At 44.3% G+C, this 14,338-nt stretch overlaps 1 protein-coding gene across 5 annotated transcripts in view; it reads right to left on the bottom strand.

The window, feature by feature from the left end:
• NFATC1 (nuclear factor of activated T cells 1) overlaps nucleotides 1–14,338 on the bottom strand; it is a 401,790-nt gene that overhangs the window by 144,281 nt on the left and 243,171 nt on the right. Inside the window, exon 9 of one of the 5 annotated variants that reach the window (XM_078687574.1) lies at nucleotides 3,490–5,918. The exons of the other annotated variants lie outside the window; for them this stretch is intronic. Within the exon in view, the coding sequence (XP_078543700.1) occupies nucleotides 5,878–5,918 (41 nt within the window). The 3' untranslated portion in view covers nucleotides 3,490–5,877. Of the gene's footprint in view, nucleotides 1–3,489; nucleotides 5,919–14,338 lie in introns of those variants that run through there. 5 annotated transcript variants of the gene reach the window in all.

Genomic DNA, 14,338 nt, shown 5'->3' with positions numbered 1-14,338 from the left:
CAGCCATCCCCATGTGAATCCATGGTGGATCTCCAGATCCAAATCTGAGGCAGATTCAGAACCCAATTAAAAAAAACTACACCCATTCACACCTCCAACCAAACATGCATACATTCCCCCAGACACCCACTTACACAACCATACAGTCACTCACACACCCTATTACACAGACTTATACTCACTGATCCATCCCCTCAGAGACCAAGAGAACCACTCACACAGTCACTCACAGACCAACACAAGCACTTACACACCCACTCACACAGCCATGTACGCACCCACACAGCTACTTACACAAACACTTACAGACCCACACAGCCATTTACACACCTACTCACACACCTATATAGCGAAACCACTGACATACCCATACAGCCACTCATGCAGCACTCAGAGACCCACACAAGCACTTACATGTCCACCCATACACCCAACCATCACAGTCACACACTCTCTCCTACACCCCAACACAACCAGTCACACACCCACTTACATATCCATACAGTCACTCTCACACTCTCTAATACAACCATAGTCACTTATACATACACTCAGAGACCCAGAGAACCATTCACACCCCTACTCACAGACCAACACAGGCCCACACATACCCACTCACACAGCCACATACACTGAATGTGAGGGTGGGCTGAAGGCCAGGCACTGCAGCCAACACCCTGCCGTCTGCAGTAGCGGTTTGGATTAAATATAACTTTACATTTAAAAAAAACTAGTAATTCACTGAAAAATGCAAAGGTTACAGGCACATTACAGTTAAGAAATGGGATTAAAAAACCTTAGAAATTCACCCAAAAATAAATGTTACAGGAAAGTTATAGTTAGGTTCAGATTTTACACAACAAACCATAGAAATTTGACAGTTATAGATATCTCAAGTGACTATAACTCGTACCCTAATGTAACTATAACTCGCGCCCTCTCCATGCACTGCTAAATACCCCACATATTATATCAATCATCACATCTTCTATGACATTATTGATAATATCACTGCAGCATTTACAGTGAAATGATTTATGAGAATAATGTGAATATATATATATATGTGTGTGTGTATGTGATATGTGTGTGTGTGTACAGGGGACATGTGTGTGTGTATATATATATATATATTCACACAAACGCACACACATGTACACAAACACACACACAGATCTACACTACAGTATAAAACTACAGAAAAAACCTGTAGGTCTGTCACTGGGCTCTGCTGACTACTGAGTTGTAAATGAATGTCATCCTGCAAGAATATTGTACCCACCAGAATATCAACTACTACTATAGTGTGAAGGTAAGTAGATTTGCTAAGTATACTTTAACTACCTTAACTAGTCTTAACTCCACATTTATGTACCTTGATGAAATTGTGTGTACATATTTTATTAATAGTAAGTTTTGAGGCAAAACATCATAAAAAACATATGCAGGGAGGTATCAATTGGCTGGGAGAATGTACTTTTATTTATCATCCATATGACATGTTATGGAATATTATAAAACAATCATAGGTTTGCTTTAATATCATTACTGTACATTAATATACCATACAGCATTTTGAGGCCATTAGGAAGTTTAATTATTTCTCTTCCGCTTATACACCATAATTTACAACTCAGTATTCAGTGGAGCCCTGTGACAGACCTACAGGTTTCTAGTGTAGTGTTGGCCTACGAAGACTTCTTCACATAGACAAAGTTGGGGTTTCCCAGAGTCACCTTACGTATAAAGCACACCTTCACAGAGTAGGTTTAGGTGTAGATGTAACTAAGGGAAACCCTTTCAAATTTTGGCGATTCCAAATTAACAGCATCATTATTTTCCATAGAACCACAAAAACACCGTAGAAAAGATCCCCAAACTTAATCAGAAACAATGTTTCAGATTAAGTCAAGAGGTCGAGTCCGATTAATCTAGCATAAAGAGAGCAGTTTAGCGTTGGTTATTTTCTGCAGCATTAAGGTGTACAATATTACCAATTTCAGGGGCACAATTAGCTTGTTGAACACCAAGGGCGTCGTTACGAGATCATTTGCAGGGGTGACATTGGGCCGGCAAATTAACAATTATTTCTCCCACAATCACTTGGTACAACAGATTCGTGGGCCCGACACCCTTTTTCTGGGTCCGATTCGGTATGTTTTCTTCAATTCAGGGCCTGATTCCACACACATTTTAATTCAGATTTGTGTAAGAAACAGATTTTGTTTTAAGCGGTGTAAAACGTCCCCCAGTAAATATTAGACCAACTACATTAGACTTGTAATCAGTCACCAAGTCCCTGAAATGGGTAAGACTAAAGGGAGCACATCGAGGTCCAAATTCAGAGGTAATTCTACAAGTTTCTGTTGTTAACAAACTGATTTACAAATGTGTGGAAAAAAGGCGTTTTAATTCTGGTATGAGTTATGAGAAATTCCCCAGTTACTGAAGTTGGCCTTGTCGCCTTGCATGTCTGTGTTTTGGCTGGCGCTGCTGTGTGAGATGGAGAACACAGTAACTGTTGGCTTTAGGGGTTCTACTATGCAAACCAAGTTTGGGTTTAAATTCATGCCTAGTTTTTAACTATCGTGCTCAAAAGGCGGATATTTTGCAAATAAGGCAGTCAGCCCATCAGTTAGGGACCCGAATGTCAGTTCAGGATTACACTGTGACACGTTACTAAAAGATGAATTCATAAAAAGTACCTGCTATTGAGCGAATTAGGAATAAGATTAGAACATAAAACTATAGAAGGGCTTCCACATTTTACCAAGCACTTTACGTTTATATGTGTTTCTAAATTGTTCCTTTCTGAATTTCCATCTCTTTGTTCAATTTTGTTCGTCTTTGTTTTATATTTTAGAAACTCATTTCCTTTTAGTTTGAAAAATGTAAAACTAAGAGTCTGATTTTGAGTTCCACGAACAGGTGCTCTTTCACAAACGTGACGGATCTCCTGTCCACCTTCTTACAAGTGCCACAGGTCTTAGTGCACTTGCGATATCCATCATATTTGTGATCGAGTATCCTGTCCACCAAACTCCAATTCAGGCCCTAAGTTTGAAGTATAACGAAAAACGAGTGCTGATTGCACCATGGAATAGAACGCAAAACGGTGTTTCTACCCTGGAGTAATTCAAGCATGTGAAACAGTGAATAAAGGGCAATACAATTCAGTGTGGTAAAACTAGTAGTCAACACTGCTATTCAAAATTATTAGCAACTGTACAGAAGAAATTTGGTAATCGGGAGCAAATACCTAGCCAATAGCAGCCAACCACATTTGCCCAGGGGAGTGTTGTGCCTGGATTTTGCTCAGCAGCTGTAATAAGGGGGTTCTAATTCTCTGATCATCACCTTCAAATTTGCATCAAATACAGTACATTTCAGTTTGTGAATGTGAGCACATGTAGGGTGCAATGCATAGAAGATCCGTAATTCACATGCAAAAACAGTTTTTCAACAGATAAAAACAGACAAAACAAAAGGTATTGTAAAACATGGCATACTTTATGCACCATAATATGATCATGATCAGGCAATACAAATAGTTAAACATGTTTTCAAGTTTATAATCACTTTTGGAACTTGTCACAAACATTGGTTCAGATTTTTTGTATCCATTTCTGCTCGGTACAAGCCAAACGAATCAATGTGCTATCTGAGATGCAAGTAGGTAAGGCGGCAAGTAATGTGTTACAGTGCAGGCAGATGCACTTTGGAGCTGCTCCCCGTGTGAACACTACCCTGAGGGGGGCAAGGGAGCGCTATGAAGCTTAATAGAAATTCAATTCTCATTTCCCATTTTTTTTAACAGAGAGGTAATGCAGGCAATAATGCTGTTGTCTGTAGGACATTGCTTTATATGATTTTCCTACTTTTATTCGGAATTTCAGCTTTTTTCACCATTTAATATTTTGGAACCAAATGTTTGCATCACTTCCTGGCTTCATCCCAAGAATCCCTAAGGCAGTAGCTGTGTTTTGGGGCCTGTTCTATGTACGATAGGAACCCCACAAATCTCTCTTGAAAATCCAAAAGTACTACCAAGCTCAAACTGCTAAAAATAGAAAATAAACTATTGTGTTGTTGGTTCTATCCCGACTGTGGAGAAGTGTGGCTCAATGGTTAGAGCAGGCAGACCTTGATGCAGAGCTCTGGCCAGGGACCAGGGTTCAATTCCTGCCTCGGCAGGTCTCTGACTCGTTAATTCCCCTGACTGGATATTCTTGTCTCAGTACCTGTTCTGATCATGGGTCCCATGCTGCAACTCTGGGCAATAGCTTACTTAGTCTCCAAAAGCGCTGGGATGCCTGGCTGCACCTGGGGGGTTCCCAGGAGTGGACATTTCCCAGGAAAGCCAGGAAGGGTTCCTAAGCGGTATACGGACAGCGCCGGGACACCTCCGGTGGAGGTAGCTGTGCGCTTTATAAATTCCAACATTTACATTTTTATTTACTTCCATACTTGGACTTTTGTACTCTAAGGGGCAGATGTATTATTCTTTTGTTCTGCGCGAAAGGGAGTGGGCAAGAATGTGCCATATCTATCAAGGTATGGCGCATTACGTCCTTGGTGCCCAATCAGCAGCTTAGCGTCAGTGCAGGCACCCTTGCACCGTGGAGCAAGGGTGCCTGAATTAAAGGCAGGATTGTTTTTGTGCAGGAAGGGACACTTTCCTGCACAAAAACAATCCTTAGAGGCATATTCCTCTTTCTAAGTGTGGTGCAGAATCTCCTTCTTGTGACTCTGGTGGGAAGGCGTACAATTTTGACGCATTCCCAGGACTACTAGTGTTGGTAAATCTGGGAATTCCTCAGAATACATGAGTGGATGAGTGTGAACACCCACGCACCATCCATGTAACGCCCCCACCATGTAGAGTAATGCAAGGCAGCGACTTATGCTGCCTTGCGTCACTCCAGATTTAGCAAGCCACGCAGGGCCACACAAGGAGGCCATGCGTGGCTTGGTAAATCTCATCTAGGTTTTGCGTCGCCCTTGTGAGGCAAGCGTGACACAAAACTTTGGTAAATCCGTCCCTAAGTCTTCAAGTGATGCAATAATACTATAGACATCTCTTACTGCCTGATCCTTAAATTCGAGACTTTTGGATCATATTATTACCTCTAGAATGAAGAAGTTATCCTCTCTACTGCCTTCATAAATAGCATCCTGCTGTGGTTGCACAGCAACCAGGGTCCACAGATTCTCTAGGATTGTCATTCTATGCTACAACTTATCTGACTGCCTCTCACATGACAGCTACATCTCAGCTTTTACTGGCAGGATGTACTCTCCAGTGCCACTGTGCACCTTATACATTTCACACTAACTAGAGAACACATGCATTCCTTTTATTTCTTAAGTCAAGGCCACAACCCTTCAAGGAGTTCTATAATTTGACCCAAGGGTACTATAGGCAAAGAGGCGGTACATTTTAGCACAGGGCTACATTGTGAAACAGTTTCCTCCATGCTCTTTGTAGTTGTATGTGTGTTTTTACAACAATAGCAGACTGGCAGCAGCATTACGATAAATACAGCTTGATGTCTCCCCTCTAAACAAACTGCAGTGAGATACATTGTCCTTCACTTTGTCAAATATATGTACAGTATGCTCCTCTCACATGCGCTGAAAGGGCATTTATTCCAGAGTCGACAGCACAGACCGGCCCACGCTGTCCACATTGGTCTCGCACGGAAGGTCTTTCAGTCAACGGAAGTCCTTAGCTACAATCTCCATTGGTTTGAACCATCGCCTCCAACAGGTCCTATTCTTGCCCCTGCCGCCCAGACCACCTTCCCCTCCCCGAGTCCTGAATCTTGTCCTTTTGGGGTTTGTTTTGGCTGTGTAGTCATCAAGAGGGTTGTGTTGTCACTCACAAAAACAGTAAAAGACCTCTGAGCCAAGCACATCTGGAACAAATCGAGAGAGTGCAAATTTAAGTGTACATTATGACTGCACGCCACCGCTGCACAGAGTAGAGTTTCAGCCATAAGAAACGTTCTGCAGTGAGAAGGCTCTTACAGTAAGACAGAGATTTGTTTTTATTACACACCAGCCATGGAGACTGGTGCGGCCATTTAATTACTTTGCCCTCCCACCCTCCCCCTTGAAATCCCGTCTGAAGTTCAAAGCGACTGACTTGAGGTGGTAACCGAATCTGTTGACATAGCACAAGGCCTGCCCTGCGTCTGCTGCCTGCAATCAGTAGGTATCCTGACTCAATGGCCCGAAAAGGGTAGCCCTGGACTAGCTTATGATCATCGGAATTACAGCGCAGGCTTTGATTTAACAATACTCTATAACTCCATGACGCTACATTTGTCGCTTGTCGACCCAATACGTCTGAGGTCAAATCCTACACTCCCCTTTTGGCTGTATTCTCCAAGACGAACAGAAAGATTAGTGGTAAGAGAGAAAGAGAACAAGAGAACGAGAGAGAGAGAGAGAGAGAGAGAGAGAGAGAGAGAGAGAGAGAGAGTCTGTGCGTGTGTACTGCTATTTATCTAGCTAGAATAATGCGATTTAATAAAAGACTCCAATTTTATGTTTCAAACTTTACTTGTAGAGCAATGTGTTAGGAGTTAAGAGAAAGAAATATCCTGTCTGCCTGCCTGTCTGTCTAGCTACCGTGTTTAAATTCCATGGGGAAGAAGGGTTGCTAAAGGTAAGTTATGGTTTCTCTGCTCATAAGTTATTAAACAAAACTGAAAAAGATACATGTAAATACCGACAGAAGGCTTTTGGTCAGACCTTTACAACCATTGGTGTGTGCGAGTGTCATTTACATATTGCTTCCATACACAACAGCCTTCAGCATGGGGCAATGGGTCCGCCCACTTCAGGCGTTACAGTTCTGAATAACTGATAAATCCATTAAATTGGGCAGTTATGGTTGGCTAAGAAAGCCATAACTCACAGCCTGCCATGTAACCCATGACTTACAATTGTCATTAGCAGAAGAAACTATGACTTACCATTAACAAAGTGATTTCAGTGAATTTGAGGGTCAAGGGTTTGATGATATATTTCAGACCTATTTCTTGTGTCCAATGCCTACTGTGCCCACCTTCGGCCCCTCAAAGAGGGGTCACATCAGGGCGTGGCCTGTGGCCAAGCTCTGTTTGTCCTGCCTCCTTTATGCCCATCCCTCATAGCACATGCCAACTGGCTGTGCGGTTTGCCTCTTCCTGTGTGACCTGACCACAATGACTGACCTTCACTGCATCCAAATCAGCCTGTCTATATATGGCCTTCAGCCAGATCAGCACCCAGCCTCCAGAGCACGCAACTCTTGATGTGCATTACTTTTCACCACACGCAGTGGGGGTTGGCTGTGAGGCCTGCACCCAACCTCAGGCACTTTACCAGCTTCTGTGCCACTGAATACGTTGCACATGGCGTTTGGTGGGCTCTGTGCAACGTGCCTGGCCATGGCCCCGCCCCATAGCATACAATGGAGATGGTGAACTAAGTGGTTTGCTCTGTCATGCTTAAACAGTAATTAGCTGAAGAGAAAGAAACAAGACTGAGGCAACGCCTTCCACTGGATAAAGCTAACATTCCAGAGATGGGAGGATTTACCACAAGGTATTGCACAATCTTGGATTTGAATCTAATGACCTTGAAATGTATACACTCGAGTTTAATTTAAAGCTTTAGGAGGTAAATAAACACATGGGGTGGGGTTACATTTCCTAGACTCCCAATCTTAATTGGACAGCCAGATGAAGGAGGTTCTTTATGGGGCAGTTGAAGCAGGAGTGGAGGCAAGAGAATAGGGATTCTCCACACTCAACAAGCATTGGGATTGCCAATAGGTCGCATCTCTGGAACCCATTAGCTTAGACAATGGCTTTTTTCTGATGCTGTAGAGCATCAGAAGGAAAACGAAATACCCATTGCCGATGCTGTGCAACATCAGTAAAACATTTTTTTTAAACAAAATAGAAAACAATGGATGATAATGTGACCAGTCATGTCTTTGGCTAGCATGAGCAAGCATCAGAACACAAGCAGAATACAAGCATGGGTCAGAGGAATGAGGCATTTTCCATTTTCTTTGTTTTCTATTTTCCCATCCAAGATGGCGGATACCACTTAGATCAGTAACTAAAACACTGACTATTGCTTTGTGCAAAATTAAAGAAAAAAGGAATGCGGGTAGAAAGATGCAGTGAGTGGGAGGGTGGGCGGCCGCAGAGGGAGTTTAAACAGCAAATGAGGGATAGGGCAACACATGGATTGGGGGAGAGAGCAATGTGGGGGACAAGCACAATTTGAAGTGGAGACAGAGAGAGAAGAACACAGCGGACTTGGCAGTGGGGGAAACACACAAGAGCAAGCAGTATATAAGGGTGACAACAACATGGAGAGCAAATAAGACACAATCAAGAGAGAGAACAGCACACGTGAGGAGGAGGAGTATAGGTGAGAGAACCACAGAGCTTTGATGACATTCATGGGAAATACAAGAGGGAGAGAGGTGGAAAACACATGGCCTTTCACGGAGTGCTTAATGAAAAAGACAAAAAGCAGGTCTCTAAAAGTAAACAGTGGAAGGACATAACTGAGCCAACTTAAGAGGACGCTAAAGAAGCTATGCTTCAGGAGAGGGACAAACACAAGATGGAACAGGACAGACAAGGCAAACCATCAAATAAGAAGCAAAGAAATGAGAGTGACAATGTAGCCAACCAATGGTAAGCAATAGGTCTGGTAGGTCCACAATAGAGCTTAATCAAAAAAGACAGCTGCACCATCTGTTAGGCTCCGCCTAAAAATTAAATGGGATCAAGGTACAATGGTTTAAAAATCTGGTATGTCTGGCTCAATATTGTCAGGTGCAAATGCCATGAAAACTGGTGTGATTTTGAAGTCCTGTCAATGTGGATTTCATAATTTTGGGAGAACCCAACACAAAACCAAGTGGTTTTGTGGATAAGGGAAGAAAAGGGAGGGGGAAATGTAATTCAGAGAGATTGATATCATCTATTCTTCAAGGGGAGCCAAGGGATTAGAACCCTCTTTACCAGTGTGTGATTGTCAAAAAAATCATTTTAGGTTATTTACCTCTTACCTTTCACCTGGCAAAACTGGGAGTGCTAAGTACACACTACACATAGCACCATTACGTGCTACATAAATACACCTGGAAATGTTTCTTAGTTTATTACTGATTCTACATGACTTCTGTAAGACAGTGGTATATAAACCGTGCTCAGCAGAGTCTTTCCAGGGCTATAATATATTCTCAGCTCTTTCTATATTGTATTGAATACTACTAAAGCCACCCCATTGTTTTTAGGTTTTGGGTTTTGATTATTCTTTACGCATGATATATGTAGCAACTCTGTATATTTTGTGGCCTTGTGTATGCAGGTCATAGGATGTTCCTGATGCCAACAACCTCACTATGCCAGAAAGGAAGTGGGTCTCATTTACCAAGCCACAATTTATAACTGTATAAAAGTCAAACCTTTTGGCAAATGGGTACTTTTGAGTTTCACCACATCCACATGCCGTTTGACTTTTGCCTTTTCATGCTCAAGAATTTCCAGTAACTTTCTAACTTCAGCAAATAATGCCTGGAGCAAATGAAATAAATATTCTGCTGATGTCCTCGCTGTAAACTTCAAAATATGCCCCACTGAACTAATTATACAACATACACTAGAGCCAGCATAACAGAAAACACTAGGCGCATCAACAACGCAAAGTCGAAATACGAAAAGCATTGCCCTTCTCCTAAACAGCATTAAACAGAAGCTATGCACAAATGACTAAACACCATGACTCAATCATCAAGGTAATACCACCGCCAAGCACTCTTGAAAGCAACACTTTTCACCCTAGTGGTTGATGTAAACAGTCATATGACTCAGCAGTTCTCCTCATTCACCACTGCGCACATGGTTCTAGAATAGTTTTCTCCACAGACAGCCGACCACTGGCGTATCACTATTTGCACAACACACACAACAGACCCTCCCATCCTGTTCTATGCTAATTAAACTACATGCAGGCTCAGGCGGCCTGTACAGGTAAGAGCAGTGGGGAAGGCAGGGGCAAGTCAACAGATGACGGAATAGGGAAAATATAAAATGTAAAAAATAATAAAACCACCAACCTTTCACTCACTGCATCGCCAACTCTGCGATGGGGCGAGCGCAAGGTAAGTGATTACATTTTTTTTAAATTGTATTTTCCCTGTTCCGTCATCTGTCCACTCCCCCCCCCACCACCACCACTGCGCCACCTCTCTTACCTGTACCGGCTGCGCATGACTACATGCAACACGCTATCCTGATCTCCACCCTCTTCCACATGCACATCCACCACACAATCCGGGGACACTAACACTAAAAGACCTCTCGTCAGTGCGAGTGCTACAAATGTCATTAGTCAACCAGTTAACCTTCTGGTAACATGTCACTCTGAACACCACACATATACATCTCATCCCCGCATAGGGTGACCCGGTATCACAGATTTTCAAGGACAGTCCCATTTTCCACCATCAGTCGTGGCTTATTTCAGTAAATTTAGCACAAGTACTGGTTTTCAGAAAGAGTCCAGAAAACAAGAGGAAGGGAATTTTAATTTGCTTCAGTGCAGAATTAATTACCGGCCCTTGGCTTAAAGCAATTTAATTAAGACATGTGATACTGTATGCACACGATGCATTTAATTCCCATTAAAGCATCGCTGTCTGTGCTTTCAAAATTGGCAGCCTTGCCAGTTAAGTAATTCAGTACCCATTGGCCGATGCAAAATTGTAGTCCTACTTCTTTTTATGTTTGTGGAAGGTCCCTGTTCATGGTTTTCAAAACCTGATCTTCCTACCTCTACACTTTTCAGTACTACCAGCACATGAGCACATGCATGAGGTTCATTATACACAACAGTGACTGCATGCTGTGTATGCTGATCTGTACATGTGGTGACCAGCTATCTAAGTAACTCCACCCTTGGTTTCCAAACCTTCCGTAGCTACACGGAAACGCACCCTCATTTAGCTGAGACTGCACATTCAAAAGAATCTTAGAGAGCCCACAATGGCAGGGCAGTTCACAACTGAGACACCCCACAAGAGCAGCAGGGCCACAAGAGTGTCCCACTTGCTCTACACAAATACCAGAAACAGACCTGCTAACTTCAAATGTGTTCACTGTGTGAGGAGGTGACGTGACCTTGCAGAGGGTGGGGCTTGGTGATGAGCACTGCCTGTGAGCACTTCTGCCCTTCTCTACCTCCAAAAAGAAACAAGCATTTGATAAGCCAATAAGTCTCACCTATGCAAGAGCTGGTGGCTTTGGCAAGGTGTTTTAGCCATGTTTTACACTATTGTGGCTGCTATTCAGCATGTCTAAATGTTAGTGCCATTGAGAAAGGTAGGGTGGGTAGATTGGAGTGGGGTAGCGTGAAATGGGGCAGACTGGTGTAGAGTGGAGTGTGGCAGATTGGTGTAGAGTGAAGTGGGGTAGAATGGAGTGGGGTAGATTGGCGTGGGGTAAATTGTGGTAGATTGAAGTGAGGTACATTGAAGTGAGGTAGATTGGAGTGGAGGTCTTGGTTAGATTAGCATGGTAGATTGAATTGGGGTCGGCTGGGGTGGAGTGTGGTAGACTGGGGTGGAGTGGGGTAGACTGGAGTAGAGTAAATTGGGCTAGATTAGAGTAGGGTTGATTTGAGTGGGGCAGATATGGGTAGGGTAGATTGTGGTAGAGTGGAGTGGATATATTGGGGTAGTCTGCAGTGGAGTGGGGTACATTGGGGAAGAGTGGGGTGGATTGGGGTGGAGTGGGGTAGACTGGAATGGAGTGGAGTAGACTGGATTGATTATAGCAGGGTTACATGGAATAGAGTGGAGGTATATTGGGATAGTTTGGAGTGGGGAAGATTAGAACAGGATACTTTGGGATGGAGTGGGGTAGATTGGAGTGGGGTGGAATGGGATGGAATTGCCTGGAAGGGGTAGATTTGAATGGTATGTGGTAGATTAGAATGAAGTGGATTAGGTAGAGGAGAATGGAGTGTGGTAATTGAGGTAGAGTGGAGTGGGGTAGATTGTGTGAATTGGAGTGGATAGATTGGAGTGGGGTAGATTTGGGTAGAGTGGAGCAGGGTAGATTGGAGTGGGGTGGAGTTGGATGGACTGGAATGCAGTCTAAATTGGTGTGCAGTGAGAAAGATTGGGAAAGAATGGAGAAGAGTGGGATTAGATTGGAGTGGAGTGGAGTGGACAAGTAGATTAGGGTGGAGTGGAGAGGGGTAGATAGTATAGATTAGCGTAGGGTAGATTGGACTTGAATGGGATAGATTAGAGTGGAGTGGGGTGGAGTGGATAGATTGGAATGGAGTAAAGATTAAAGAGCAGTGAGACAGACTGGAGAAGAATGGATTTGAGTGGAGTAGAGTGGAGTGGACGAGTAGATTAGGGTGGAGTGGAGTGGGGTAGATTGTGTGGATTAGAATTGGGTAGATTGGAATGGAGCGATAGATTGGAGTGGGGTAAATAGGAGTGAGACAGAATGGGTTAAAGTGGGGAAATTTGAGTGAAGTAAAAGGAGTACACTGAAGTGGGCTATATTGGAGCTGGGTAGATCGGGAAGGGGTAGATTGGAGTAGGGTAGATTGGGATGGGGTGGATTGTGATGGAGTGGGTTGGATTGGAGTGGAGTTGGGTAGATTTGAGTGGGGTAGACAGAAGAGTGGGGCAGATTGGTATGATTGGAGTGGGGGATCCAGTGGTAGATAGGAGAGGGGCAGATTGTGGTGGAGTGGGATAGATTGTGGGGCATGTTAGAGTGGAGAGGAGTTGGATAGATTGGAGTGGAGATTGGAGTGGAGTGGGGAAATTGGACTGGAGAGGGGTAAATTGGGCTGGGGTAGATTGGAGTGCAGTAGAGTGGAATGGGGTAGACTGGAGTGGAATGGGTTGGATTTGGGTAGAGTGGAGGGAAGTGGACTGGAACTGATTTGAGTGGGTGGATTGGAGTGGAGTGGGGAAGATTGGAGCAGAGATGGGTAGATTTGTGTACAGTGCAGTAGAGGGGGTGGAGTGGGGTAGATTGGCGGGGTGGGGTTGCCTGGGTTAGATTGAGCGGAGTAGATTGCAATGGAGATGAGTAAATTGGATTTGAGGGGAGTAGATTGGAATGAAGAGGGGTAGACTGGTAAAGTGGAGTGGGGTAAACTGGATCGTAGTGGAGCAAATTGGGGTAGAGTGTAGTGGGGTAGATTGGGTAGATTGAAGTGGGGTGGTATAAATTGAGGTGGGGTAGATTGTAGTGGAGTGGGGTAGAGGTGAGTGGAGTGAGGCAGAGTAGAGTGGAGTCGAGTGGGGTAGTTTGGAGTGGAGTTGACAGTGATTTTAGCGAAGTGGAGTGGGGTAGATTGGGGTGGAGTGGGGTAGATTGGTGTAGGGTAGAGTGGAGTGGGGTAAGTGGTGTGGAGTGGAGGTGAGTGGACTGGTGTATTGTATTGGTGAGTGAGCAGGGTAGATTGGAGTGTCATGGAGTAGAGTGGCATGTCGAAGAGTGGACTCGATGGTCATAGAATGGAGTGGAGTGGTGTGGCATAGAGTAGAAGGGGATGGAGCAGCATGTTGTAGAGTGGAGTGGCTTGCCATAGAGTAGAAGGGAGTGGAGTGGCATGGAGTATGCATGGTATGGTAGCGCATTGTCATTACAGACAAGATATTTTCAATTGAAATGACCATTACATTTGTACCGAAATATGGTTTTAATGCACACATAAGACGTGTGTAAATGTCATAACCTAGTATATTGATGTGCTTTGATCACATTCAAATATTTGTTTCCACTGGGGGGGCGCTAGGTGGCGCACTTGTGTATGGACGCCTTCTCGTGAGGCTCTCACATCCTGGCGACATTAATCCTCTAATTAATCCTCTTCGCAGTTACTGTTCGGGCTGAAACTGCTCCCATCTGTTAAAGGGGCTGTGCAGCGACTCCGGTATAATTTTGGTGCTGATCGCTCGTTGCCTGCGGCTGGTGGAGGCTCCCCCGTTTCCGGCGACCCAGACTGCTGGAAGACTCAGCGCGGCCGGACGGCTTGCCGGTAGACGCGAGGCCGAGGCTCTGGTGATGGCAGCTGGGCCCTGAATGGCGCGAACTTCTCGGCGAGCCACGGAGCGGCGGCGGCGGAAGACGACATCGGTGATCCTTTCCTTGCGGCGGCGATCTGAGTCCTGAAGGGTTGCAGCCCTGACCCGATGGTCCACTGAGGTACTCACAGCATGTTGTTTGCTTTTTGGACAGTCTGATCTCTGCCGAGCGCTGCCTTTGCCGGGCCCAGACCATCGGGA

Source organism: Lissotriton helveticus, chromosome 4_1 (assembly GCF_964261635.1).
Source record: "Lissotriton helveticus chromosome 4_1, aLisHel1.1, whole genome shotgun sequence".
NCBI lineage: Eukaryota > Metazoa > Chordata > Amphibia > Caudata > Salamandridae > Lissotriton > Lissotriton helveticus.
This window is presented reverse-complemented; position numbering and strand designations above follow the sequence as displayed.